General features: G+C 53.2%; 2 protein-coding genes across 10 annotated transcripts in view; both read left to right on the top strand.

Moving 5' to 3' along the window:
* The window catches only part of LOC142021517 (lysosomal alpha-glucosidase-like), a 33,169-nt gene extending 16,089 nt beyond the window's left edge, over nucleotides 1–17,080 (top strand). For all 6 annotated transcript variants that reach the window (XM_075010399.1, XM_075010400.1, XM_075010403.1 and 3 more), the window contains exons 4-20: nucleotides 927–1,092; nucleotides 2,484–2,580; nucleotides 5,117–5,236; nucleotides 5,491–5,609; nucleotides 5,698–5,829; nucleotides 7,628–7,738; nucleotides 8,836–8,949; nucleotides 9,867–9,951; nucleotides 10,443–10,560; nucleotides 11,733–11,866; nucleotides 12,316–12,467; nucleotides 12,716–12,864; nucleotides 13,330–13,471; nucleotides 14,025–14,123; nucleotides 14,818–14,982; nucleotides 15,375–15,521; nucleotides 16,242–17,080. In XM_075010399.1, coding sequence (XP_074866500.1) covers nucleotides 927–1,092; nucleotides 2,484–2,580; nucleotides 5,117–5,236; nucleotides 5,491–5,609; nucleotides 5,698–5,829; nucleotides 7,628–7,738; nucleotides 8,836–8,949; nucleotides 9,867–9,951; nucleotides 10,443–10,560; nucleotides 11,733–11,866; nucleotides 12,316–12,467; nucleotides 12,716–12,864; nucleotides 13,330–13,471; nucleotides 14,025–14,123; nucleotides 14,818–14,982; nucleotides 15,375–15,521; nucleotides 16,242–16,304 — 2,113 coding nt within the window. In that variant the 3' untranslated portion in view covers nucleotides 16,305–17,080. The remainder of the gene's footprint in view (nucleotides 1–926; nucleotides 1,093–2,483; nucleotides 2,581–5,116; nucleotides 5,237–5,490; nucleotides 5,610–5,697; nucleotides 5,830–7,627; nucleotides 7,739–8,835; nucleotides 8,950–9,866; nucleotides 9,952–10,442; nucleotides 10,561–11,732; nucleotides 11,867–12,315; nucleotides 12,468–12,715; nucleotides 12,865–13,329; nucleotides 13,472–14,024; nucleotides 14,124–14,817; nucleotides 14,983–15,374; nucleotides 15,522–16,241) is intronic.
* Nucleotides 17,081–18,563: 1,483 nt separating this feature from the next.
* Nucleotides 18,564–27,388, top strand: part of INTS1 (integrator complex subunit 1) — a 39,630-nt gene continuing 30,805 nt past the window's right edge. For 2 of the 4 annotated variants that reach the window (XM_075010489.1, XM_075010490.1), the window contains exons 1-10: nucleotides 18,564–18,624; nucleotides 18,878–18,965; nucleotides 19,404–19,694; nucleotides 22,732–22,928; nucleotides 23,214–23,351; nucleotides 24,891–25,050; nucleotides 25,543–25,648; nucleotides 25,985–26,171; nucleotides 26,322–26,467; nucleotides 26,789–26,930. In XM_075010489.1, coding sequence (XP_074866590.1) covers nucleotides 18,908–18,965; nucleotides 19,404–19,694; nucleotides 22,732–22,928; nucleotides 23,214–23,351; nucleotides 24,891–25,050; nucleotides 25,543–25,648; nucleotides 25,985–26,171; nucleotides 26,322–26,467; nucleotides 26,789–26,930 — 1,425 coding nt within the window. In that variant the 5' untranslated portion in view covers nucleotides 18,564–18,624; nucleotides 18,878–18,907. The remainder of the gene's footprint in view (nucleotides 18,625–18,877; nucleotides 18,966–19,403; nucleotides 19,695–22,731; nucleotides 22,929–23,213; nucleotides 23,352–24,890; nucleotides 25,051–25,542; nucleotides 25,649–25,984; nucleotides 26,172–26,321; nucleotides 26,468–26,788; nucleotides 26,931–27,388) is intronic. The other 2 variants (XM_075010488.1, XM_075010487.1) reach the window with 1 other exon arrangement.

The following is a 27,388-nucleotide window of genomic DNA, read 5'->3' as shown; positions in this document are numbered from 1 at the left end:
TTTACACTGCACACCAGATGGCCTGTGGGGCACAGATTTGGACTGGGGCCAGGTACTCTGGGGAAGAAATCAGTGTGAGGGCTGCAAGTTTGGCTCTTTTCACACACGCTGGATTTCCTGAGGGAAGGGCCAAATGCCATCTTGGCGTAAGTCTGTACAGCTCCATTAGTGGTGGTGTGCCTATGCCCTTAAGCACGTGGGCAGTTCTAGCAAGATGGGGCATGCAATAGAAGAGTTCTGTGCTTTGCTGTCCGCCTCAGGTGAACCATCCTTTCCTGGTCCCTTTGGAAGTGGTTTGCTAGTGGTGAGACAATAAGGAGACTTCATCCCTTCATTGTTGCTGTTGCTTAGAAGGGAATCTCATCATCTCTGAGGAGACTTTGGCTGGCACAGTGATCTGAACATCTAAGCTCTGGCTCAGGCTGTGTCATGCTGACCTTTTGAGCCTGTGCCATGGCTCTGCATTTGGCTGGGAGATGAGAGTTCACTCAAATCGCTGAGCCACAGGGTTTGTAACAGAGTGGAGGTGTCTGTGCGCCGGGGTGGCTGATGGCTAATAATATAGTATATGAAGATATGCATCTCACAGAGCTGGAGGGGACCTCAGGAGGCCATCTAGTCCAGCCCCAAGCGCCAGTCCTTTTTTAGTTTTTTTAAATCTATTTGCTCCTGATCCCTAAATGGTCCTCTCAAGGACTGAGCTCACAACCCGGGGTTCAGCAGGCTAATACTCAAACCACTGAGCTATCCCTTTGCTAGTCTGTGCAATAGTTGGAGATCCTGGAAGGAAGGTGCCATGAATGCTATTAGCAGAGCAGAGGAGCAGACTGGCTATTTGTCTCCTCTTGCTCTGTCCTTCCCTGGCTCCTGCTCTGTCCCTCACCCACCTTGCCTGGCTGTTTATCTTCTCTTGCTTCCTTATCCAGGTTAAACACAACCGTAGCTCCCTTGATCTTCGCTGACCAGTTTCTCCAGATTTCGACCGTCCTCCCTTCTGCATTCCTCTACGGCCTTGGGGAGCATCGGAGCAGCTTTCTGCACAGCCTGGACTGGAGCACCCTGACGCTGTGGGCCCGGGATGTGCCTCCCATGGTACCACTGTCTCCTTGGTGATGCGTGCAGGGCCCGAGTCTTGCTGTTTCCTCTGCTGTTGCCTGTCAGACATTCCCCACCATCTAACAGGCCCAACCTGAACGGCTGTATTAGCCTCAGACCTATATTAACACATTTGTTCCTTCCCTAGCCCAGCTGCGAACCCAGCATCAGACACACCGGTGCCTTTGACCTCTCTGCACTCTGGCACAGAGAGTCCCCTCCTGGCCCGGTGTGGCAGCCCAGCCTCTCCCTTGAGAGCACATAACTCCCCTCTTCTGGGAATGGCTCCATGCCTCTCTGGTGCACAGAGGTTTTACTGCTTTCGAGCTCCCTTGGGAGTGGAGTGGGTGGAGTCTGGCTACTGGCAGCTCCTTCCACACAGCTGGCTGACTTTCTGGGGAAGGCTGAGCTTGGATGAGTGTTTTGGACCCCTCGTAACAGTGAGATGTGGCAGGTGGAGAAGGTTACGTGTCTGCTACAACTTTAGCATCCACAGGAATCCATCAATACATGGGCTTCCCCCGTCCCTCTCAGTGGTAACAAGAAGGGTTCCAGGAAGGCCATGCTGGGTAGGGTTCCATGCTGGGATATGAAATCTCCCTTACCTCAGACCAAGTTCAAAGGGGACCTTTCCACTTAGTGACTTTCCAGTCCCTCCTCCCCCAGCTATTGAACCACCTCACCAGGTCAGCCTGGGTCCGTCCTGATAGAGACTCCCCAGCTGGGCAGAGTGCCTCTTGTTGCGGTCATGGGACACTGGGGCTGGAGCTGAGACCTAGTAAACTTTGGTGACATAGGAAGGAAACCTCTTTTCCCTTTGGGTTTCTCTCCCCCCATTTTGTCCTGGTGTCCTACACTTCCCTCTGTCTCTTTGTAAAGGTGACGGTGTCCCATACACAGATTTATTTCATTGGCTGTCATGGGCTCACACGGCGCCATTTGTATCTTTGTCACTTTGAGAGAAGCACAGTGGCTGTGCCTGGCAGCCCTACTTATGCATCATTCCCTTGCTGTTAGATGCCTTCTAGACAGCGCTCTGAGCTCATCCCATCCCTCTCCATCAACAAACCTTCTGGTACACAGTAGCTTGTGTTTTTCCCCTTTTCTGCTAAGCCCCTTTGGCCTTCAAGTGAAAACTTTGCAATGATCCTAGCTGCCCATTGCCCACTCTCTCCAGGCTGAGCATGACCGTCCTACATACTGCTGACCAGAACGGACAAGGTCTAACTCAAGCCGAGCCAGGAGGGTCCCACAGGAATCCATCAGCTGCTTCCCACAGCCCATCGTTCTCCTGCCTTAGCCACCTGCTTTGTTAGCCATTCTGCTTTCCTTCGGGTGACCCTGACACATTGAAAACAAGCTTCTTATCAGACAACTTTTGTTTACAGGAGTCGTACAATCTCTATGGAGCTCACCCATTTTACCTGCTGATGGAGGAAGGGGGATCTGCTCATGGTGTTTTCCTCCTGAATAGCAATGCAATGGGTATGTTCTTCATTGTGCTACACTGGGGTGCTGCAAGAATTCATGTCCTGTTATGGGAAGTCCCCTGCTTCACCAGCCTGTGTGCTTTGACTATGGCATCTCATAGGTTTCAGCGCTATTCCTAATCACTAGCAAAGGGACCTGCCAGCTTTGGGACTCAGGGCTGACCTGCGCTGGCAGTTCAGGAACTCAGGACAGAGAGAAGCTGTAAAAGTGAAAGATGTGGTTTTGTGGCCCCTTTATTGAGCTGGACATCTGTTTCCTGGCTAAACTTAGGCTGTTTAGCAACTGTTGAGCAGTTTAACCACACAGGCAGCTGTGGAGCTGTAGGTTAAAAAGGCAGCTTCTCTCATGCCCCTTGTCCAACCCTGTCCCCTGCTCTCCTCCAACAGACCTGCATTTAACTCTGTGGAAGGAGTGACTTCTGGCTCAGACAGGGATATAAATTGTCTGGCTGCTTTTTTCCCAGTTGCACCCTGCTGTTGCCAGCTGTGGCTCCCACAGAGAGCTTCTATAAAGCAGCTGCCTGTCAGTGCCAGCTGAGACTCCAGAACTGGGAGCATCCTCTCACTGATGGCATAGTAGTACCAGCGAGGACTCCAGCAGAGCTTCCTGGTGGTAGTGCTAGGCCAGTGTCAGCAAGGACACAGATGCCATAAGGTTCTTTACACCAGTGCCCTGCTAGTGCCATCTGGGACCCTGATGTTACGAGGTTCCTTGCACCATTGCCGGGCTCGTTCCAACTGTGCAAGTTTTATTGTAATAAATCTCCCCAGAATAACTGTGCAGGGAAGTGTTGTGAAAACGCGCTTATGTCGGAGGTGTGAGGACTTGCACATACAAGGTGCTCTTCCCAACAAAGCCCTTAGACCCATGGAAGCTCACTCACACATTCCACATTTAATTTATAATTCACTTCTGAGAGCTCTGGAATGGGTTCTGTACCAGAGACAGAAAGCGCTACTGGACTTAGTTCTGGAATGGAAACTATGAGCATGCCACACTTTTTAGGTCCAGGAGACAGATTTTATAATACGGGGATCCCACTAATCCTATGTTTTGGATCTCTGTTGCTCATCAGTAGGGCAGCATGTTCCAATTTAGGTTGGTCCTGATGCAGCCATCATTTTCATGGATTGGGACTAACGTGGATTGGGACATGTTCCCCTATTATGTAGTACAATACTGTGTCTGTGCCTGCTGGCTGTTTAAGGCTCATTACCTACAGAGGATGTTCTGCATGCTGATTAAGGAGACGGCAGGCGAAAGAAAGGCCAGGCTACAGGTATTTTGGAAGTCCTACAACATCTTGGATGGCATGGAAAACATGGCTGCATCGTGGGAAAGAGTTACTTTGCAAGGCATGAACCACATTTGGCACCATGCATGGCCAGATGCTGTGCACAACTTTGTGGGATTTAATGCCACTCTTGAGCAAGAAATTGTCAAGTTGGCAAAGGATGTTGGCTTCAAGGAGGGGGAGCAGGATGGTGGACGGGAGTTGATGGAGTCTCATGCTGAGCAACTGACAAATGAGAAACCGATTGAGGAATGGATATCCGAAGAAAGCAAGGCCAAAGATGACAATGATGTAGAGCAGGAAGCCAGGAGTCTGACAACAAAGAATCTCTCCCATTTCTTTGGATTGAATGATAAGATGGTGGAAATCATACAGAGAAATGATCCTTTTCATGAATAGTCTGCAAAAGTCTTCAGGGCTCTCAGTGATGCAATGGCATGTTAACAGGGAGATCTATCATTCAAAGGTTCATGCAAGGGAGCAGATGATGATAAAAATCCTTTTTTAAGACTTTAGGCTAAAGTCAGGTAGTGGTAGCAGCTGGGTTTTTTTGCACTGGCTTTTCAGTGTCTGGCTGTTGGGCAAACCCACACTGAAAAGCCAGCGCAAAAAAACCCAGCTGCTACCACTACCTGAATTTAGCATAATTGACACTGATTAATACTATAGTACTGTATTCTGTTTAAGCATTCTATGCGTTTGAAAGGTATTATAAGGTTATATGTTATTGTAGTCAATGTTTTATGTGTAAAATGTGCACTGTATAACATGTCATTGTGAAAAGGTACGCAATTTAGGCAAAAAAGCACATTGTCATAAGTCAGTGAGGTGAAGGTGTGAATGCTTCCATTCCCCTCCCTTATTGCATTATTTCTTACTGGGAAGAATTTTGTGGTATTTATCATTTTAGTATCCATCACCCTTTTCAAGAATGCAGTTCCAGTGCATGCAGGGGACCTCTAATCCTTTGCACTTCTGTTGCTCCTGGAATCTACTGATATCAAAGCATGCTGTAGTCTTTAAGCTTCCAGAGCCTCCTATGCAATGAAGAGGTGCTGCTACTTCCATTTTTACAGATGGGGAGTTGAGGCATGGAATTAAACACATACTTTTGCCGATGGTCACATTTGTCCGGGGAACAGTCATGATTGGAAGTCAGGATTTCCACCTCCGACTGCTTCATGCTGTAGCCATTGGACCACTCTCTCATTGTCTGTGTTCTGTCACTTCCCAAAGAGGTGGCTCTGCAGCCGGCTCCTGCCTTGACCTGGAGAACCATTGGAGGAGTCTTGGATTTTTACATCTTCTTGGGTCCTGATCCCAACATGGTCATCCAGCAGTACCAGCAGGTGATAGGTAAATATCAATACACAGAGCAGCTGCGCTCTGTGCAGTTCCTTGGGCATGCCCATCCCCTGCATCCATTGCCATCACAGTCACATTTATTGAGCAGCACCTGTCTCACCAGCTTCATTGTCAAGTCCTCTGCACCAGGGCCTTGCCTCTTCCTCATCTCCGCCGGAGCATCTCCCTCTAGAATTGCCCTAGTCATTACTCCCTCCTGCAGGGTTGTCAGGTTTGTCATTGTCCCCATTCCACTTGTGTTCCAGGTTTCCCTGCCATGCCACCTTTCTGGGGGCTGGGGTTCCATCTGTGCCGGTGGGGTTATGGGACAAGCAATGAAACCTGGCAGACTGTGAAAGCCATGAGGAACTATCAGATACCACAGGTAAAATGAACACCTGCTGGCCAAAGGAGGCTCAGCGGTGCTGCAGCAGCATTTCCGTGCCACACAGTTCTGCGTCTCTTCTTCGCAGGATGCACAGTGGAATGATATTGATTACATGGAAGGGTACCGGGACTTCACCTTCGATCCCGAGAAGTTTGACACCCTGCCACAGTTGGTGGAAGACCTTCACAGGCATGGCCAGCGCTACGTCATGATCCTGGTAAACTGACTTCTCTGACCCTCTTCCTGAATCCTGTGCTAGGGCTGTTTTCGTTTCGAAGGGTAGGTCTACACAGCAAAGTTATTTTGAAAGAACAGGTGTTATTTCAAAGTAACTACCCTAGTGCCTACACGAGGAAACCGCTATTGCAGAATAAATTCAAAATAGAGGTTGACTTATTTTGAATTTGTAAACCTCACTTCACGAGGAATAGCGCCTGTTTCGGAATAGCAATTTCAAAATAGGGGCTGTTAAGACAGGGCATAGAGCCTATTTTGAAATAAGCCATACTGAGGCCAATGCTGCTATTTCAAAATAGGTTCTATGTGTGTAGACGCTGTATTTCTAAATGCAGTTTTGTGTGTAGCAGGATTATTTCGGAATAGCCTATTTTGGAATAAGGCTGCTGCGTAGACACACCCTAAAACTTCAGGCAGATGTAGCCAGACTGGGTGTGTGAGATGTGCTCATCTTGCCAGTACAGATGACCAGGAAGCTACTTGCTACTCCATGGGGTGTCATTGCTTCTGTTGCTTTCAACAATAAATATCTTGGTGCAGAACTTCAGCTGGTGCTGTTGCCAACAGAGCCACCCTGATTTACACCAGCTCAGCGTCTAGCTCTTTGTGGTTTAGTATATGCCTTACCCTTCTAGCAAGTCTGATGCTTGGCTTTGAACAATGACCCAAAAGAGCATCAGGCACTTTTACGACCCTCTTTTTCCTTCCCTTCATACCTCTGTGCTGTGGCCTCATGCAGGCCTCTGGTTGGGAGGAGTGACTAAGACCTCAGCTGGAATCCAGGGGCACAGCCTTTGGAATTTGCCCCTTTACTGCAGGGGAGCTCTAGTGACAGCTGCAGTTGTCCCTCAGTCAGCCTGATTCATGGGTTCTCACCAGGACATCAGCAGAGGTGGAAAATATACATAAAAAGGTACTTGAGTAAAAGTACAGCTGCAGGGGGGGGAATGTACTTAAGTACAAGTCACCAGTGTTCCCCTGGAGAAGTACTTGAGTGAAAGAACACACACGCGTGTGCATCGCATCTTGATTGTACTTAAGTATCCAGAAGGGCAAGCAGCTGCATTTTTACTCAAGTAACTTTTGGGTACTTTTTCCACCTCTTGTTATCACTTCCCTTCCCCTCCTGTACTGATAAATGGGAGGCATCTAGACCCCAACTTAATGGAAGCAGAGGGCCCTGGTATGGAAAAGGTTGGGAACCCCTGGTTTAACAGTGATTCCACGAACTACTGATCCTATAGCAGTGTTCCCTGTAAACTGAGCACTGTGGCAGCTGTACAGGATTGATTCGGGTGCCGCCCAGCTGATTAGCAAAGCACTTACAGCCAGCAGCATGTGTTTCTGTTGGTGGTGTACGGCCACACATGCCTTGGTGCACATAACATTTATTCTGCGCAGGGATGGAGAAAATTAAAGGGAGCACTGTCCAGCAGCCACATAATCAGCTTTGCTGTGAGACGGTGCTTCTTGGCTGGGGACTTTGGGGCTTGTTCCTGTCTTTTCCTCTCCTGACCCTGCAGTCTGGCTCTAAGCCAAGCTTCAGGACTTGGAGAAGTGACATTCTGTACAACATTCTTTCCCACCAGTGGAAATGCTGCAGCAAGTTTCTGTTCCTCTCGGTCACTTTGCAAGTAACGGGTGAACTTAAGTCAGCCCTAGTGTGGTGGGCCAGGGCTCCCAGGACCGGCAGTCTGTCCTCTGAGTTACGCTGGGGTATACTGCTGGGGGTTATGGACACCGTGGGGAGAGAGTAACTTTCCGCTCCATGTTTCCAGGATCCCGGGATCAGCAGCACTAATCTTCCTGGCTCCTATTGGCCTTACGATGAAGGCTTGAGACGCAGAGTGTTCATCAATACAACCCAGGGGCAAACCCTGATTGGGCAGGTAAAGTGGGAGGCAACTCGGGTGAAATCCTGAACCCACAGAAGTCTGTGGGAGTTTTACCATTGGCTTCAGGGAGACCAGAATTTTACCCCTTGTGGTGTTAAAGGGGAACATCATAAAAGTAGTGGTGAAGCAGCCTCCCTGTCCTGGGCACTGTGGGCCTGATTCTGAGTATTGTTCTCTTATGGACAGCTCCCACTGATGTCACTGGGAATTTAGTTGATGTAACAGGGGCTGACTAGGCTGTGTGGGGAAAATACTGAGGGCCTGATTCTGATCCCACTCCTATGTGACACCAGAGTGACCTCCCTAGAAATCAGTGGAGTCGCATGAATACAAGCGAAGTCAGAGTCTTTCGTGCCATGCTAGACTGTCGCTCTGAGTCGCTGAATTTCTCCCTGTTTCCAGCAAGGTGAAAAATGGCCCATGGTGAGCAGATCTGTGGAGTGGCTTCGTTCGTTAGCCACAATCCACTCTGGTTTCTCACCCATCTCATCCCAGTCTTGAAAGTTATGGGTAACTCTCCCTCTATTGAGTACTTACAAAAAGTTGGAAAAACACTGGAAGAAGAGGTGATCATTAAGCTAAAAATTATGGGCCTGGCTCTGCAGAGGTAAAAGAGCTCTGTAATCCAGACCCTTCACTCCCTCAGAGCATAGTGGTGCTTCACCCCGGTTGGTGCTTGCTTAGCGCATGTGGAGACAATTACACAGCATGCGAAACAGGGAAGAATCAGGTGCCATGTATAAAAAAGCCTCAGTACTACTACAGAGCTGCCACCTTAGAGTATTCAAGCTGAGCTCGAAAAATTGACAGGGCTTTTGAGCAGCAGTGCTGCCTGTTCACCATCTGCATTTTAAATCCCACCTTATGTGCAGGGGAGAAGGGGGCCCCATCCCGTGCAGGCCAGGCTCAGTCCCTAGCTCCAGCCACCGGGGTAGATGGGAAGGTCAATGTCTCGTTAACAGGCGGGGGCGGCCGGACTGCCATCTTTGCAGGTGTACCAGAAGCTGCGATTTGCTGATGGCGCTCTGTTCCCTGGCACAGATGGACGATGTTTGGTTCACAGAACGGGTTATTTTCTGGCCTTTCCGCAGGTGTGGCCTGGCCTTACGGCTTTCCCTGACTTCTCCAACCCGGACACTTCCCAGTGGTGGCTGGAGAATTTGAACCGTTTCCATGCTCGCGTCCCCTTTGATGGCCTTTGGATTGTAAGTTCCTCCTTACCTCAGCTGCATCTAAGGTACAAAGACAAGGGCTTCTTGGCGTCTCCCTCCGCACAGAATGGCTACATCTACACTAGCCCAAAACTTTGAAATGGCCATGCAAATTGATCAAAATTGATGTGGCTCGCCGCCGCACAGCTCGTCCAGACGGGGCTCCTTTTCGAAAGGCCCCTGGCTACTTCGAAGTCCCAAGGGGACGAGCCGCGCAGTGCCGAGCCGTGTCAATTTCGAAGTGCCGCGGCTGCCCGCATGCTAACGAGGTGCTGAATATGCATTTCAGTTCTTCATTAGTAAACTTCGAAACGGCCATTTGCATGGCCCTTTCGAAGTTTTGGGCTAGTGTAGACATGGCCAATATGTCTCATTTTTCCCTGAAACTTTTGTACCTCTCCAAACTCCTGCTTTTCTAGTTCCCTTGTCCTTGACAAGCTCTGTGTCTCTGAAGATACTCATACACAGGAAACAGAGTTCCCACTATTTTTTTTATTGTGGGTGAAATAAATTTTGTTATGTGTACCATGGGATGCATGGACATGCACCACCAATAAAAACAAATGCTGCCAGCTGCGAGTGCTCTGCTAATCAGCTGGGTGGCACCTGAATTTCTCCTGGGTGGCTCCCCAAGTGCTCAGCTTCCAGGGAACATTGACTGGGAGACAGGTGTACTGTGTCCTATGGAAGCTTTCACTACACTGGATGAAAGGGAGCTAGGCTGGAGTGTAACAGGCCAGGACCAAGGATGCAGTTAGCTTCCTGAGTCTGGGGGAGGGTATAGGATTCCAACTCTGAATGGCTCCTGGGGGCAGGTGAGCAGAGTCGGGTGTCTGAGAAGAGATCGGTTCCCAGTTTGATAATCACCAAAACCCTATGAATGACATTTTAGCACCTCTTTCTCTGTCTAGGACATGAATGAACCGTCCGACTTCAAGGATGGGTCGGTGGATGGCTGTCCTCCGGGGGACCTCGATAACCCTCCCTACGTGCCGGGTAATACAGCTGTGCTGATGTAAGCCAGCGTACCATCCTTTGGGGCTGCTGGGAGTTGGCCCTACCTACATCCAGGCTGAGTTTGACTCTGTATATGTGTACAGGTGTACATGCATGTGTGCTGGTGTTCTCTGGCATTCCCAGCACTAGGGAAGTTTCAAACACAGGCAGCTAACTCGCTCTTCAGACAACTACACAACCAGTTCTAGCCCTTATCTGTTGCCTTATGAACGTAACCCACAAAATGGGGCAGCTGGCACAAGAAAGGGTTCTGGCGGCTTTATGCCACTGGGGGGGGTTCCTCTCTGGCAGGCCATGCTGCGTTAGCTGCCTCTGTCCAGAATCCAGCCCCTTTGTAACGTGTGAGCAGCCTGGCCCAGAGGCTTACTGAAGAGCATGGGAGGCACAGGGGGCTGTACCTGGGTGCAGGTGTTTGGTGGCTTCTGTGCTGCCTGACACTTCTCCTCACGGCCTCTCTCCCTCCCCATCAGCCGTGCTGGGTGGGTCCCTCTCTGCAAAGACCGTGTGTGCCTCGGCGAAGCAGAGGGCCTCTGTGCACTACAACCTCCACAACCTCTATGGGCTGATGGAAGCCAAAGCCACCGCTAGGTAATGGCTGGTGTTTCTGGGCTTCCCTTGCCCGGGTTCGAGCCCTGCGTTAGGGAATGGCTCTGTAGAACTGGGTCCGAGAGGCCAGCATGAGGCAACCTGCCCAGAGGGGGCTGGTCTGTCCCCAGCGCGCTGACTCCAGGCTGCAGTGTGAGCTGCTGCTCCGGGGGCGAAATGCTCCGCCCGCCTGTGCTGTAGTAACAGCCGGGGGCAGGGTTGTGTCACAAGCCTCAATCTCAGCCAATGGGGAGGGGTTGTGTCACAAGCCCCAGTTACAGGCAATGGGGGGGGGGGGAGCTGAGTCTCAAGCCCCAGCCACAGGCAGTAGGGGGTTGTGTCACGAGCCCAGGTCACAGGCCCCAGTCACAGGCAATGGGGGGTTGTGTCACAAGCCCCGGTCACAGGCAATGTGTGTGTGGCGGGGAGGGGGTTGTGCCACAAGCCCCAGGGGCTGGTGAAGGGAGAGCAGAGCTGCCCTTACCCATATGCAGAATACACAGTTGCGAAGGGCACCTGGAAATTTGGGGCACCGCTGGGTCTCAGTGTCCACCCATCTGCCCCGTCCTATCCTTGTTGTGTGGCTGCTGTTGAGGGTCTAACTCTGGCAAGGGTCTAGCTAACTTAAAAGCAAAAATCCTGCCAGACCAATTAGCAGAACCCGTGAAAGAGCCATTCGAGGGCTAATGAAGCCAATGAGAGTCAGCCGGACTCGAGTTTAAAATTCGGTTAAAAAATACTTCGTTAGGTTGTTGCTGCAGATTATAAAATCAGATCTCTAAAATAATTTCCGCACCCCCGGCTGCCGTTCGGCAGAGGGTGCCAGTTTAATAGTGTTGCGCAGGGCCCTGGACACCCTAAGGGATGGCCCTGGGGAAAGCATCCCCAGCTCTTCGGTTCATGGAGTTTGGAGTGGCACTGGGGAAGTTCTGGCACTTCAGAGCCCGGGTCCTCCATGGTTTTCATGCAGCTGCTATTGACAAGGCTGGGCTGGCTGGTCCTCCAGCGGTTCCCTCACCTCGCTGGGCTATGGCTGGGTTTCAGAGCTACACAGGGCATGGGGAAAGGGCAGGCTGCTACCCTCAGACACTGCACTGGCTGCGCCCTTGGTTTTGAGTCTTACGCCTGCCCGCCCTGGCTGTTCTCGGTGCCCACATCTCCTCCATGTCTTTCAGTGCCTTGATCCAGATCCGAGGGAAACGCCCATTTGTGATTTCTCGCTCCACCTTCCCCAGCCAGGGCAGGTACTCAGGACACTGGCTCGGTGACAACAGGAGCCAGTGGAAGGACATGTACTTGTCAATCCCAGGTAAGTGGCTCTCCCAGCAACAGGCAGGCCTCTCACAGATGCCAGCCATCACCCCCTGGGGACTGAATCCCCCTCAGAGACTGGCCAGCACCTTCCCTGGTCCTGGTGGCTCCTCCCTTCCCACATGCTGGGCAGTGGCGCCTTCATTCAACAGCCAGGGGAAATTGCATCATATCACTGAGATGGAGACTTTCCCTGTTCCTGTCTGGGAGGGCAGCTGAGGGAGTCTGCACTGCTGCTTCAGGACTGGCCGGGAGGGGAGTTGACTGCCCGCTTCCAGGCATGGTGGCAGCTGTTTGGTCCTACGGTGGGTGAGATGTTGGCACGCCCCCAGCCAGGAGTGTGTTGCAGTCTGTGCAACAGTCTGAGTATTGGGCCTACTCAGCTCAGGGGAGCCCCACTGAAGGCATCCCTGGCTCCTCCTGGACTCCATGTCTCTCTGTTGGCAGGGGTGCTCAGCTTCAACCTCTTCGGGATCCCGCTAGTTGGGGCGGACATCTGTGGCTTCTCAGGCACCACCACAGAGGAGCTGTGCACCCGCTGGATGCAGCTCGGAGCCTTCTACCCCTTTGCCCGAAACCACAATGTCCAGAATGAAAAGGTAACAGGGCGGCCCCCTCCTGAGGGACTGCAGCACCCGGGGCGGGGCTGCAGGGTTGGTGCTCTCCTTGGAAGGTGGCACTTGAATGGGGAAAGGGCCCACAGCAGCAGGCTGAGATCACTGCTAGGAAGACACAGGGGGATGGTTGCTGCTGGGAAGGAGCAAGTGGTGTTGGTCGCCCCTTCTCTGCAGAGCCTGTCTGTGCATCTGTCCTGCCTCTTAATGCTCTTGTTGTCTGGACTGCTCAGGCCCAGGACCCAGCGGCGTTCAGCTCGGTGGTGCGGACGGCCATGAAGGAGGTGCTGCTAACGCGCTATGCCCTGCTGCCCTTCCTCTACACTCTCTTCCACCGGGCACACCTGCAGGGCCACACCGTGGCGCGACCCTTGTTCTTTGAGTAAGAAACTCGTCACACTGGCATGGGATGGCTTCCTGCCCCGCCAGCAGCCCACAGGGCACATTGCCCCCAATCCCTGCTGGGCACGCTGGCCTCCCTCTCCCTCTGGGCACAGCCCACCTCTGTTCCCCTGCTGGGCATGCCAGCCTCCCTCTCCCGTCACCTCCATTCGCCTTCACTCTCCCCTCTACCCATGGGCCCCTGCACGCTGTGTGAGGACACCGTCTCCTGCCTTCTGACTCACAGACAGGAGCCATGAAAACCGCTGCCGTGGCTCTACAAGCAGGCTTGAAGCCACAGCCTGCGGTGACACTTATCTCCAGGCAGTCGCCGCCCCCGTGGTGGTGCTACGGAGCAGGCAGAGAGTGGAGTGGGGCCGTACTGTGGTTTGAACGCCAGTCTGGGGGTGCTGCAGGGCCCCGAGGCATCAGTGGGCCATTCCAAAGTGCCGCCTTCTTGCTGTAGGTTTCCGCAGGACAGGCTGACGTACTCGATCGACAAGCAGTTTCTGTGGGGGCGAAGCCTGTTGGTGACGCCCGTGCTGGAGCCTGGAGTGGACTCTGTGATTGGCTACTTCCCCAGGGGGGTGTGGTATGACTATTATACGGTAAGGAGCAGTGCATGCTGGGAGCAGGGAAAGAGGGATTCCAGCATTCCCCTGCCTAAGCGGGTAGGCAGGCCCCAACAGCTAAAGGTTTCTCGCCTGCACCAAGCGCGCATCCGCGCTCCCAACCCCAGGTGTTGCTGTGCCCCCTGCACAGCTCTGGGCGTGTGTCTGCGCTCCCCCTGCCCCAGCGTGCGTGTGCACTACCACCTCTGTGCTCCCCCGGCCCTCTGTATCGCCACATGCCCACCTGCGCGCTCCCTCCTGCCCTTCAGGGTCTGCGCTCCTGCCTCCATGTCCCCCCGCCGTGCGTCTGAGACCTGGACTGGTGCCCATGATGCGCACTGCCCCACCTCGCATGCCCATGCTGGGTGTGTGGAGGACATTGGTGCCCATGGCCTGAGGTGTGTCAGAGGGCCTGTGGCCTGGGCTCCCTTTGCCCCACACTTGGGGTGAATATGGGCCTGGCCAGTGCCCCTGGCCTCAGGGTGGTGTTCTCCAGACCCGTGGGCAGACGGCCTCTCCCTCTTGCCCACGTCTGTTGCCACTTCCGCAGGGCTCCTCTATGAACAGCAGCGGGGAGAGCCTGAAGATGGCCGCTCCACTGGACCACATCAACCTGCACATCCGCGAGGGCGCCGTTCTCCCCACCCAGGTGAGGCTGCTCCCCTGCCGCCTCCACCAGCAGGCCGGAAGGGTTGTGCTCTGTGGCCATGGTGCACCAAGCTGGCCTGAGCCCCATGGTAGCGCCAAGCAGACAGGCAGGCCCAGCAGGTGCCAGCTTGGGACTTGGTTAAATCCTTAGGGAGGAGTGGCCGGGGGTGGGGGGAGCTGTGAGTCCTGCCCATATTCCCCCTTCCTGCAGGTCAGGAAGCCCTCAAGACTCGGCACTGTTTTAGTCGCCCTGTGAGTGGCTCAGCTCTTCCTGGGAGCCTGCCAGCGCTGCTCCTGGAGCTCTCACAAGGTCACTAGCCAGTGCTGCCAAACTGCATCCAGAACACCGCCCTGGGGCACAGGAATAACCATCCTCTCGCACTGCAGAGCCTGGGATCTGGCTGCCTGCAACTCGGCCCCAGGGCACATCAGGAGAGTTGCTCACCCTGCCTGGGACACAGTCTAGGAGGTGAGGCCCCTCTAGGGTCTAGGTCAGGAGCTTTCCTGGGTCTCCTCCTTAGGTGCAAACAGCTGTAAAACCACTGTGAGAGAAGGGCAGGATCCGTGCGGTCGGTGCCATTGTCTGTACTCTGGCGTATTCACTGCCCTGCCTGCCCTGTGCCCAGTCCCCTACACTGGCAGAGCGAGGGGTGCTAGGCAGGGAGCCTCCTTGCAGCTGCTCTCTTGAACCCCAGAAACCTGGGAGCACCAGCTGGGTGAGCAGTGGGAACCCCCTGCGCCTGATTGCAGCCCTGTCCCAGAATGCCAGCGCCTGGGGGGACCTCTTCTGGGATGACGGAGAGAGCCTGGACACCTTTGAGAGGGGCGACTACTCCTACCTGGTGTTCAACGTCACGCGGGTACGTGGGAACAACTGGTCCACCCTGCAGAGCCAGAGGCCTGCTCTCTCCCCCACCAGCTGGCGCTGCCTGGGCTGCTGGCGGGGTGCAGCATCCCGCTCACTGGCCCTGCCCGCCAAACCCCTGAGTGCCCAGTGCTGCTCCTTCCAGTCTGCAGTGCAGACTTGGAGCTCTGCAGCTGGCCAGCAGGGGAGTTGGGATCAGGGCTGGTGCCCTCTACCGAAGCATGCAGGGCTCAGTGCCTGGGGAGCGGAGTAGCCTGGATTTGAATGGTGTGGTGGGGGCAGCCAACAGGAGCAGGCCTGGGTGCAGGCACGGAGGCTCTGGCTGTGGCTACCAGCACCCACCTAGTCTGGGCAACTGCCGGCCCTACCTCTCCTCCTCTCACCTAGAACGTCTTCACCTCCACGGTCCTTCACTCCAATGTGGCAGCCACCTACATCACCGTGGACAGGCTGAGTGTCTACGGGGTCCGGGAGCAGCCCAGCAGAGTCACCGTCAATGGCAAAGAGAGTCCCTTCTCCTACCTGGACAACCAGGTAACCCAGCGCCTGGTGCGCCCCTCCCCTGCCAGTGTCTGCTGTGCCCATCCCATCTGGACCCCCCAAGGCCATTCCTGCAGTGCGCCCCTCCCCGCTGGCTCCTTCCCCTGCCAGGGCCCTGTGCCACCCCTACCCCGCCCAGCTCCTTCCCAAGCCACATGCTCTCTGCTCTCACTGACAAGACCAGGTCTCTGCCCTGCAGCCCCAGGCTTTCTGCCTCCGGCTGTGAGGCACACAGGGACAGGCACTCACTCCAGCGCCCTGCCCAGGGTGTTACGAGCGCCTGGCGCTGCTCCCTGCTCTGGCCCAGGCCCATGCGGGAGCGGGGGGAACTGGCAGAGGAGAAGGGCTGTTAGTGGTTACAGGGGGCAATGGGAGTCCGCGAGCCTGGGCCGCATTCCCAGAGCTGCCTGGTTCACTGTGTCTCAGGCCCCAGGGAGCTGGTTCCAGGGGGCCCCTCCAGTTCAGCCGGTTATTTGCACAGAGCTCAGAGGTATTCACTGATGGGCAGGTGCAGCTGCTCAGGTAGTTCTGCCCATCACCCCGCCCTGCCCCCTTCCACCAGCCTGCAGCGTTCCCCACCCCAGTCCAATGGATGTCACATCCCATGGCAGCACGGCGCATGCTGCAGCCACCAGTGTGTGTCCAGCTCGGCGCTGTGTGCTGCACGGGGCCCACTCGCCCATGTCAGGCCTGAAGCTTCTCCCTGCCCCACAGGTTCTCACGGTGAGCGACCTCAGCCTCAAGCTCAGCCAGGGATTCTCCATCCACTGGCTGTGACCGCCGCATGCGCCTGGGATGGCAGAGCTGGAGCTGGGCTCTGGAGGCAGCTCCATCCGTGTGCACCCGTGTGAGGGGAGCGGCGAGGTTCTGTTCTGCGTTGTGTGTGTGCGCACCTGCAGGGTACGCAGCTCTTTGTCCCAGCTCGGCTCTGGTTACTGCCTGCGTAAGTTTGGACAGGGCCTCTGGACTGCACGGCTGGTTTGCACCTGAGCTCAGCAGGGCTGCACAGCCTGCCTTCCCCATCCTGCCTTCGCCTTTGCCCTGGCAGCACAGACCAGCTCCCCCGCAGATGCGCTGCCTCAGCCCTCGATGCAGGGTTTGTGTTTAAAGACTCGGCTGTCCCAGGCCCTGCACTGTGGCCGCAGAGGCTGATGAAAAGCTCCGGTCAGTGAGGCTGTTTGCCTGTCTCCAGTCACCGACACCTCCTGCGACCAGCTCTCACAACCAGCCCGTGCTGCCTTCTGTGCCGGGCAGCGACTGGCCGGCTGTGTTAGCATGAGCCCCTCTCCCGCCCAGTGTCCCTGCATCAAGTGGGGGGAGCACTGCTGGCAGCGCCAGTGTATGCAGGGCTCCCTGGGGCCCCAGGTCTCTCCCTCGGCCCAGCAGCTACACCTGCACTCTGGGAAACAGCCTCAGCACTAACAACAGGGGAGGGATTTTCAGAAGGAAGCTGCGAGCCAACTGTCTGTGCCATGGGGGAGGTAAGGGAAAGGGCCCTGAATGCTCCTTCCCGTGCTGCTCTATTCCAGAGGAATAAAGATGAGTGGAGGTGACTGCTGCCTGGCTGTTGTTTCTGAGGTAGGGTCTGTCCCAGCATTGACTGCACAAACCACCTGCCTGCAATGCCCTGGGGCCTGGCTGTGTCCAGCCCATGAGGGTGACCTACTCACGTCACTGTTACTGCTGCCTCCCCTCCTGCCCCCTTTGCCTGTTGTGATGCAGATGGTGCACTTCTTAGGCCTGTTTCTAGTGCCGGTCTGCGTGGTGCCAGGGTAACCGCCCATGGCAGACTCCAACAAGGGAGCTTAGTGCAGCAGCCTCTACAGTTGAAGGTAAAAGCCAGCTGAGTTTTAGCTCCAACTTTAGAAGCTCTTGCACTGAGCTCCAGGGCTTCTGCGTCTGAGTCCACCTGTGGGCAGTGACACCAGCACATTGGGCTGTGATCCTCGACAGGTCCTTGGCACAACCTGGATGCCAATAATAAGCCTCGCTGAGCCAATGGGGTCACCCTGGCCCAGCAGGTCCATGTAACAGACTCTGACCTGTGCGACAGACACCACGAGCAGAGCAGAGGAAATGGCAGAAGCCCTGAGGGTGCAGATTCATTCTGCAGTTGTGTGCAATGCACGGAGGAAGCTCCCCTGCTAGCCCTGTGCCATTGGGAAGGGCTGGTCTTAGGCTGAGCTGGGTGGTCAGCAGCCAGCTGCAGTGCGCTCCTGGCGTGACCCTGGGTGGGTCACTTAAGGCACAGCTGCTCAGTTGCTGGGGGTGGCATTCCTGGGAGGGCAGAGGGACATGGGAGCACTGCTTATGTTGGCCCCTTGCCATGTGGCCACAGCTGCAGGGCCAACCACCTGCCTATGCACCTAGCAGCCAGGAGGGGGAGGTATTTGGGGGGCGAGCCCCCGCCCCCCCACTGCCTCGCTGGAGCACAGCCCGCACCTGTCTGCGTCGGCTGCGGGACTGAGCCTGGCACCACCCCATCACTTGGCCCCTCTGGGTGCTGGGCAGCTGCAGGGCTCTGCCTCCCAGCAGGGGCGGGAGCGAGCAGCTCACACTGCTGGGTATGGGCTGGACGCCGTGCAGCCAGGCTGGGCTCGGCCGGGCCCTGCACAGCTCCCTGGCCCCGGCTGCTGTCCGGTCCCCGCAGCGCCGGGGCTCTCTGGGGCGGGTGCCCGGGAGGATCCCGCGGGCTCGGAGCTGCCCAGCAACGGGGCGCAGCGACCTTGCGGCCGGGGGTGTACCTCCGACTCTGCCCACCAGGGGGCGCGGTCCCACTGCGGCTCGGCTCGCGGTCAGCCGACGTGTAGGTTCCCGCTCCGGCCACCAGGTGGCAACGCCTCCGGGCGGCCAGTGTGTGTGTGACGCGGGAGGGAGTCAGTGGCCGCGGCGGCCGTTGCCGCTGCTGGACGCTAGGGGGCGGCGCGCGGGGCTGCAGTTCCTCCGGCGCTCCGACAAACGCCGCGACACGAGCGCCCCAGCGCCCTCCGGCGCCAAGGGGTTGAGGAATGCGGCCGCTTGAGTTTTGGTTCCGGGTCACAGCGTGACAGAAGCAGTTTCCGGTTCCGGTGGAAGCGAGCGTGGCTTTGAGCGCTGGGTGGGTGCAGCCCGGTGCGGGGAGCTGGGTGAATGGTGGGGGGAGGGTTGTGGGGGATGAGTGACGGGGGGGCGGGGGGAATGGCTGAAAGGGGGGGTGGCTGACGAGGGGGCAGGGTGAAGGGAGGGGGCGGGCTGAAGGGGGATGGGGGGGAGGGGTTGGGATAGTGGAGGGGCTGTGGCCGGGAGTGGGTGTGTGGTTGTACAAGCCCGGGCCTTCCCCCACACTCATCTCACGTCTCTGCTTCCTGCAGGTGAGGAGGTGGCACAGCGGCCCCGGCGACATGAATCGCCCGAAGCAGGCACCAGTTCGCCGCCCCAGTGCCGTGCCGAAGCCCTCGGGTAAGCGCTAGTTCTGGCAGCGGGGCCTCCACCTGGGTGGGAGGGAAAGGGGTCGGGCAGGTCTTGCTGCCTCGGCAGCTTAGGGGGAGCCTTGGGATCCCAGCATGGTGGGTCCAATCGGAGCAGCCTGGGTTTAGGGGGTTATTGGTCATTAGCCTGGCAGGGAGACAGAGAAGTTGTTGTAACAGTGGGAGTCAGACTAGGTGGCTGATGTTCAATGGGGCTGTCGGCGCCCATTCCCTGGGTCCCTGAAGGGCTGGTAGCTGTGTGTGAGCTCCTGTCTTGTGCCAGTCTCCAGGTGAAATTTGCTTTGGCTTGTTTCTCAGCGTTATTTTGTCCCTAGGCCTGGAGTGCTCAAGGTGCTAAGTGGGTTTGTGGCCCAAGGGAGGGAATGGAGATTTCTGACTTAGTGTCATCTTCCCTGTTTTCCTTTTGTAGCTCATCCTCCACCCGGAGATTTTATTGCTTTGGGGTCAAAAGGCCAGGCCAATGACTCCAAAGCTGCAGTCACACTGCTCAAGCCAACTCCAGCTGGATTGCCCTCCGAGCGTAAACGGGAGGGTTCCGCTGCTTTATCTAGCACCTCTGGGCTGACAGGATTGACTAAACGTCCCAAACTTTCCTCCACACCTCCCCTGAGTGCCTTGGGACGCCTGGCAGAGGCAGCAGTGGCTGAGAAACGGGCCATTTCACCCTCCATAAAGGAACCATCTGTGATTCCAATTGAAGGTAAAGTAACAGCCTGCTTTCTACTTTGGGTTTGTGTGATTGTGAGAGAGGAGGTAGAGTAGCATCCAGCTCTTCCATGTAGCATTTGAGCTGAGCATCCTTTGGGGTCTGTATGATGGTGCTTGGGGAATTCCATGTGCTCTCACTTCTGGCATAAAGCCCATGGGGGGCGGGTGTAACACTTAACGTTTCAAGTGCTCAGTGCAAAGCGGGTTTGCTGTTTCTGCAGGCTTTCCGCCCTAATATTGTAATTATGGGCAGGAATCTGCCTCCTGAATTCTATCTAATTATATCTCCAGCTGGGCAGGGAATTTTGCTTTTGGCCCTGTTCTTTTTATGCCTGTTTCTCTCATTTTTGACTTCTGTTGGCTGTCCAATACCAGTACTGAAAAGAAAAAACAGTCGAGTAGCACTTCAGAGACTAACAAAAAAAAATTAATTAGGTGAGCTTTCGTGGGACAGACCCACTTCTTCAGACTATAGCCATACCAGAACAGATTCAATATTTAAGGCATAGAGAACCAAAACAGTAATCTCAATTGACAAATGAGAAAAAAAATTATCAAGGTGAGCAAATCAGAGAGCAGAGGGGCGGGGGGGAGTCAAGAATTAGATTAAGCTAAGTATGTCAAAGAGCCCCTATAAGGTCCCAGAAAGTTTGCATCCCAGTTCAAACCACATGTTAATGTGTCGAATTTGAATCTGAAAGAGAGTTCAGCAGCTTCTTTTTGTAAAGCAGACTGGAAATTCTTCTTCAATAAAACACAGAGTCTTAAGTGGTTAACAAAATGGCCCATTCAATTAAAATGTAGACTAACTGGTTTGTGGATCAGGAAAGTTTTGATGTCTGTTTTGTGCCCATTAACTCTTTGTCTAAGAGAGTTTGAAGTCTGTCCAATATACAAAGCATCTGGGCATTGTTGGCACATTATGGCATATATGGTGTTAGCTGAGGAGCATGAGAATGTGCCCGTGATTTTGTGATTAACCTGGTTAGGTCCAGTGATGGTATCACCAGCATAGATATGTGGACAAAGCTGGCAGCAGGCTTTGTTGCAAGGGAAAGTCCCAGGACTGGTATTCCTGCAGTATAGACTGTGGCTATTGATTAGAATCCTCATAAGGTTGGGAGGTTGTCTGTAGGAGAGAGCAGGCCTGTCACCTAGGGCCTTCTGGAGTGTGGAATCCTGATTAAGGATAGGTTGTAGGTCTTTAATAATGTGTTGCAGTGGTTTGAGTTGGGGGCTGTAGGTGATGACCAGTGGTGTTCTGTTCTGTTGGCTTTTTTGGGCCTCTCTTGGAGTAGCTGGTCTTTGGGTATTCGTCTGGCCCTGTCGATTTGTTTTTTTATTTCTCCTGGTGGGTAATTCAAGTTTATGAATATTTGCCAGAGATCTTGTAGTTTTTGGTCTCTGTCAGTTGGATCAGAGCAAATGCGATTGTACCTAAGGGCTTGACTGTAAATAATGGATCTAGTTATGTGTGCAGGATGGAAGCTAGAAGGGTGTAGGTAAGTATAGCGATTAGTGGATTTCCAGGACAGTGTGGTACCGATCCGGCCATCCTTGATTTATACTGTAGTGTCCAGGAAATGTATCTTTTGCGTGGAGTAATCAAGGCATAAATTGATGGTGGGGTGCAGATTGTTAAAGTCTCTGTGGAATTCTTCTTGAGTATCTATACCATGGGTCCAAATCATAAATATGTCATCAATGTATCTTAAGCAGAGATGGGGTAATAGGGGACGAGAACTGAGGAATCGTTGTTCCAGGTCAGCCATAAATATATTAGCATATTGTGGGGCCATGCGGGTGCCCATAGCAGTTCCACTAATCTGGAGGTATAAATTGTCCCCAAATCAGAAATGATTGTGGGTGAGAACAAAGTTGTAGAGGTCAGACACCAGATTGGCTGTGTTGACATCAGGGATGGTATTCCTGATTGCTTGTAATCTGTCTTTGTGTGGAATATTAGTGTACAGAGCCTCTACATCCATAGTGGCAAGGATGGCGTTGTCAGGAACTTTTCCGATGTTTTGTAATTTCCTCAGGAAGTCGGTGGTATCTTGGAGATAGCGGGGAGTGTTGGTGGCATAGGGTTTGAGGAGGGAGTCAACATAACTGGATAGTCCAGCAGTAAGGGTGCCAATGCCCGAAATGATAGGGTGTCCAGGGTTTCCAGGTTTGTGGATTTTGGGAAGTAAATAGAATAATCCAGGCGGGGGCTCAGAAGGCGTCTGATTGAATAAGGTCCCTTCTTTTTTATTGAAGAAGAATTTCCAGTCTGCTTCACAAAGAGAAGCTGCTGAACTCTCTTTCGTATTCAAATTTGGCACATTAACACGTGGTTTGAACCGGGATGCAGACTTTCTGGGACATTATAGGGGCTCTTTGGCATACTTGGCTTAACCTAATTCTTCTCTCTCTCTTTCACACACACGCACGCGCGCGCGTGCGCTCTGATTCGCTCAGCTTGATAATTGTTTTTCTGATTTGTCAACTTAGATTACTGTTTTGGTTCTCTGTGCCTTAAATATTGAGTCTGTTCTGGTCTGACTATGGTCTGAAGAAGTGGGTCTGTCCCACGAAAGCTCACCCAATAAATTGTTTTGTTAGTCTTTAAAGTGCTACTTGACTGCTCTTATGTTTTGATAGTGTATAGACTAACATGGCTCCTTCTCTAGTACTGAAAAGGCCTCTTCCTGGGTGTTCATTGACCCCTTACAGCTCTTTTTTTAACCTCTTTGTTATGTAGTTTACATGTTGGGCGGCAACTGTGCATGTTAATCTAAGCTCCAGGGACCTGTATCATGCATGTCATTTTGCAGAAAGTCTTTGTGCTCCCTGGTGTTTGATGTAGTAATGGGGGTAAAGTTCAGCAAAAAGAGAGAGGCAAAGCAAGAGATATCCAGAAATATAGGCAAAAGAGGACAGGAGTCTTTAGTTTGCATGGGTGGGGAAAAGTTACCAGGATCCCATTCCACACTCTTCAGGCTGCATGGGGCTCAGTATGGACAGCTATTTGTCTGTGATTGCAGTTGTCCCCACTGTGCTGGTGGATGAGATTGAGGCAGCTGAAGCAGAGGGCAATGATGACCGCATTGAGGGGGTGCTGTGTGGAGCTGTGAAGCAGCTGAAAATGAACAGAGCCAAGCCCGACCCCACGTTGTACTTGAGTCTAATGTACCTGGCAAAAATCAAACCCAATATATTTGCTACGGAAGGAGTGATTGAGGTAAGAGCCATGTTTGTTTTGCTTAGTAAGTTTGATGAGAGATGTCACCATGTTGTGCTGCCGGCCTGTGAGCACCAGGGGCTCCCAAGACTGACATGCTTGTGCTAAGATTGGCCACCCTCTGAGCACAGTGACATTTGCCCTGGTGCCAGGAATCACTGCTGCATTCATTCAGCCTAATTGAGAACTGTGTACTGTGCTGCTCTGAGTGTTCCTTCTCTCACCTCTGTTTCCATCCCTTGTTTCCAGCTCTTGAGGGTTTGATTTTTGTTTGACCTTCCCCAGGCACTGTGCAGTCTCCTCCGGAGAGATGCCTCCATCAACTTCAAAGCCAAAGGGAACAGCCTGGTGTCTGTCTTGGCCTGTAACCTTCTTATGGCAGCTTATGAAGAGGATGAGAACTGGCCAGAGATCTTTGTCAAGGTACCTGAGCGCTGAGGGGAGAGCCCACTCCCCTTGGGTCATGCCTTGGTGGGTGGGACAAGAGGAGCCGGCCAAGTTAATTGATTTTGTCACCATGTAGGGGAGAGCAGGGTGACATTGGAAAGGAGTAGAAGGCTTGTTCCTTCTGCCCCATGGTGCTGTAGAGGGGAGAAGGGTCATTGCTTTGGGGAGAGGGAAGAGGAGTAACTACCTGAGGTGGGAGCAGATGTGCAAGAGGGCCAGTGCCTGTGCTGGGAGATTGCTTGAGAAACAGGGACCTCCATCTCACACGAAGGTTTACAGCTGTGTTTCCATTCAACACTGAGATGCTCCTACCTCTCCCTAGCCTTCCTCTTTTCCCTTCTGAGATGCACTGCTTCTCTGATTGTGCATCCCTGTGTAGTGGTGCTCCTTTGCTGGTTCATCCCTGGGGCTTGAACCCAGTATCTCTGGGTCTAAAAGCACAAGATTTTGCTGCTAGAGCTACGGGAGCAGGTCTGTTAGTTCAGTGGCAGTACTGCTGCTTAACCTGTGTACTCTGCCTGAAGTATATGTCATCTACAAATCTCTTCCATTTCACTCTGTCTTGGGGCAAAACTTCTGCTGGCTCCAGGAGTACCCCAGCTGCTGTTCTTCAATCTCAGTAGACCTTCTCCACGTTGTCCGAGGTCTTCCTATTTTGTGTTTCCCTTGCGGGTTCCACTGGAGAGCTTGATGGACTGTGCTGGTTGATGGTTTTCTGAGAGTGTGGCCAAGCCATCCCCTCGTTCTTCTCTTGATTTCACTGTGAATTGGTTCTTGTCCTGCTCTGTTTCAAAGCTCCTCATTTGTGACCAAGTCTTGCCATTTGATGTGAAGGATGTACCTCATGCATCTGTTTATGAATGTCTAGCTTGTGTTTTGAAGACTTTTTAGTGTGCTAGGTCCTTGTCCTGGCTACCTCGTGGTGCATTCCTTGTCGTGGTGAGGGTTAGTGTGTGTCAAGGACCCAGCAAGCTATGCCAGCGGGAGCTACAGCTCCTGGAAGGGTCACCCAAACGGGACAAGACAAACAGTAGAGACCAGACAAATTTGGATCACCTCTCCCTGAGGTAAAAGGGGTTGGCTTAGGGTTAACAACCCTATCCATAAAAAAAACAAAAGTTACAGAAACCTCTACAAAGAAACCTACAAATGCACAAGTCAGTGGCAGTACCTGACGTAAATATTTTGATGTAATATAGCTATGAAAGGATGCCCACAGTTTAGGGGAAGAAGGGTTTCCCAGTGGTTAGGATACCAGCCTGGGGTTCAGGATACCTGGATTCAATTCCCTGCCTCCTCACAGGTTTCCTGTGTGACCTTGGGTGAGTGTCTTTAGGGCTCAGTTCCGATCATGCGATGACATAATAGCCCCGCTTTACCTCAGAGGGCTGTGGGGAATATGAATGACGGATTGTGAGGCGTGCATGTATCTCAGTAATCAGGCCAGGTAAGTACTGAAGATTAGTAGAGATCGCCATTGCTCACGTTTACACTCTGTGTCTTGCCCTCTGACAGGTTTATATTGAGGACTCACTTGGAGAGCGCATCTGGGTGGACAGCCCACACTGCAAGACGTTTGTGGAGAACATCCAGACAGCTTTCAGTACAAAGATGCCCCCGAAGAGCATGCTGTTGCATGGGGAGGCTGGCCGCAGTGGAGGCGATCTGAGTGCAGGTTAGGGGGTGCCTGGGCAATGGAGCTGAGGTGGTTGATGAGGAGAGCTGCAGAACTTAGGATGTTTTTAGCCTGATAATCTAGTAACAGCTCATCAGAAGGGATTTTGGTTGGGGCTTACATGGATTCGGCAGCATGTTCCTTTTTAGTGAAACAAGCCACCTCACGTGCTCACTAGTGCTCACCCCTTCCTCAAGAAACGCAAGAACCCACCGGGGTGGAAGGTCACATTTGTGAGGGAAGTAGAGGGGATTTGGGTTCACCTCTCAGCATTGCAACACACTGAAAGATCCACCTAGAAGATTGTGGGGGAAGCAGTGACAAGGTATGGCTAAACACCACTGGAAGGTTGCTGGTAGAAGGACTTCTTGAGTAGAAGATGTTGCGGGGGGATACATGGAGCAGAATCCTTTAGTATTAGTGAAAGGTTGCTTGGAAGGGGTATTGCCAAGGAGTTACTACATCCATTTGTGATTGTGTGTTGGTCTCTAGGGAGCAGCCCTCACCCGGCTATGGCAGAGGAGGAAGACAGCCAGAGTGAGTTGCTAATCGCAGAGGAGAAGATGAGTCCGGAGCAGGAGGGACAGCTTATGCCCAGGTATAGTGCTCCTACCCTCCCCAACCAGAAGGCCTTTCGGCGCTGCTGCTCTCTATGCTGACTTGTAATCCAGAAACCACGCTTGCAAAGCTTATAGGTGGGAGCGTCCCCCAACCAGCTGTCCTGTAACACACCCAAGAGACATGGTCTCCCCAGACACCACACAGTGCCATTAGAATGGCTTGTGCCAACTCCTGGAGACCAGAGTGTTTAGTTGTCCGTGCTGCTGAGGGGCGCATATGCTCCAGGGCTTGCTTATGAGTGAAAAGTGTTTCACCACACGCTAGGTAGAGGAGAAGTGGGGAAGTGAGAAAACATGCGATTATTGTACCTCAGATATGATGACCTTGCGGAGAGCGTGGAAGAGTACGTCTTGGACATGCTGCGGGACCAGCTCAATCGGCGCCAGCCAATGGATAATGTCTCCAGGAATCTCCTTCGTCTGCTTACAGCTACTTGTGGCTATAAAGAAGTCCGGCTGATGGCTGTACAGAGGCTTGAGATGTGGTTGCAGAACCCAAAGGTAAGAGTGTTGGAGGCACCTTCTCCTGGCCAGCCAGACTGTAATGATACTGTAACTAGTTCAAAGTCCAGACCCCTAGGACTAGAAATTGCTGACTTTGGTGTCTGTGATAACAATTGGTGGTTGACTCTTTCTGGTCTTACTGTGTAGCTGACCAGACCAGCCCAGGATTTGTTAATGTCGGTCTGTATGAACTGCAACACCCATGGCTCTGAAGACATGGAGGTCATATCCAACCTGATCAAAATCCGTCTTAAACCCAAAGTCCTTCTCAACCACTACATGCTGTGTGTCAGGTAAGCAGGTTATTGGCCATTTGTGACAGTCTGAATGCAGTGCGCTGGGTGTGTTGACAAAGGGGCCCACCTCCAGTTTAAAGAACTGGAAGGGAGGGCCGATTGAATGCGCTCCGAGAATTCCCTGTGAGGGTAAATGGAATTTTGAGTGTCACTAAGCGAGTGATTGTCTGACAGGCCTTTCTGTCTGCTGGAAGGATATGGGGAGGTTTCCCTTTTCTGCATGCTTTGTTATGTGAAGCGAGAGGGTAGAACTGTGTGCCCAGCTGTAAGAAATCCCAATTCCTAGGATGCTCTGCTAAGTCTTGATTCTCTTCACAGGGAGCTGCTAAATGCTCACAGGGACAACCTTGGCACCATGGTCAAGTTTGTGATTTTCAATGAACTTTCAAATGCAAGAAACCCTAACAACATGCAGGTTCTCTACACAGTGCTACAGCACAGCTCGGAGCTAGCCCCCAAGGTAAGGACTATGGTGTTATCACCATGACAGCTGGGACTCTTGTCACAGGTGTTGACGCAGAAAGTAGGGGTTGGGTAACGAGCAGCAGTAGTCTGTTCCTCACGCTCAATGGAAGTTAGAGCTGTAGGTGGAGGTTGTTTTTGGTAGAGGTCTGATTCCAGGAACTTCACACCGTGGCCACTGAAGCTGCCACCTGTGTAAAGGGGATTTGAAGTGACATAGTGCTTGAGGTTGCCAGCAGCGCAGAGATCTGTCTGTGATAAGTACACACAGAGTGGCTAAACTGGATCTGTATTTTAGTGACGTCTCCCTGACTGCACAGGTGTTTCCTTGATGATTCCCTGTTTGGAAGTCTGCATACATGGTTGTTTGAAACAAAGGTGCGCGGCAGTGTCAATTCCCAAACCTTTTGAGCGGTGTTGTCGTCTTCAGGAGAAACATTCTGATTGTGGCTCTCC

The sequence above is a fragment of the Carettochelys insculpta genome, chromosome 16 (genome assembly GCF_033958435.1).
Source record: "Carettochelys insculpta isolate YL-2023 chromosome 16, ASM3395843v1, whole genome shotgun sequence".
NCBI lineage: Eukaryota > Metazoa > Chordata > Testudines > Carettochelyidae > Carettochelys > Carettochelys insculpta.
The sequence above is the reverse complement of the archived record's forward strand: the minus strand, read 5'-3'. Positions and strand labels throughout refer to the sequence as shown.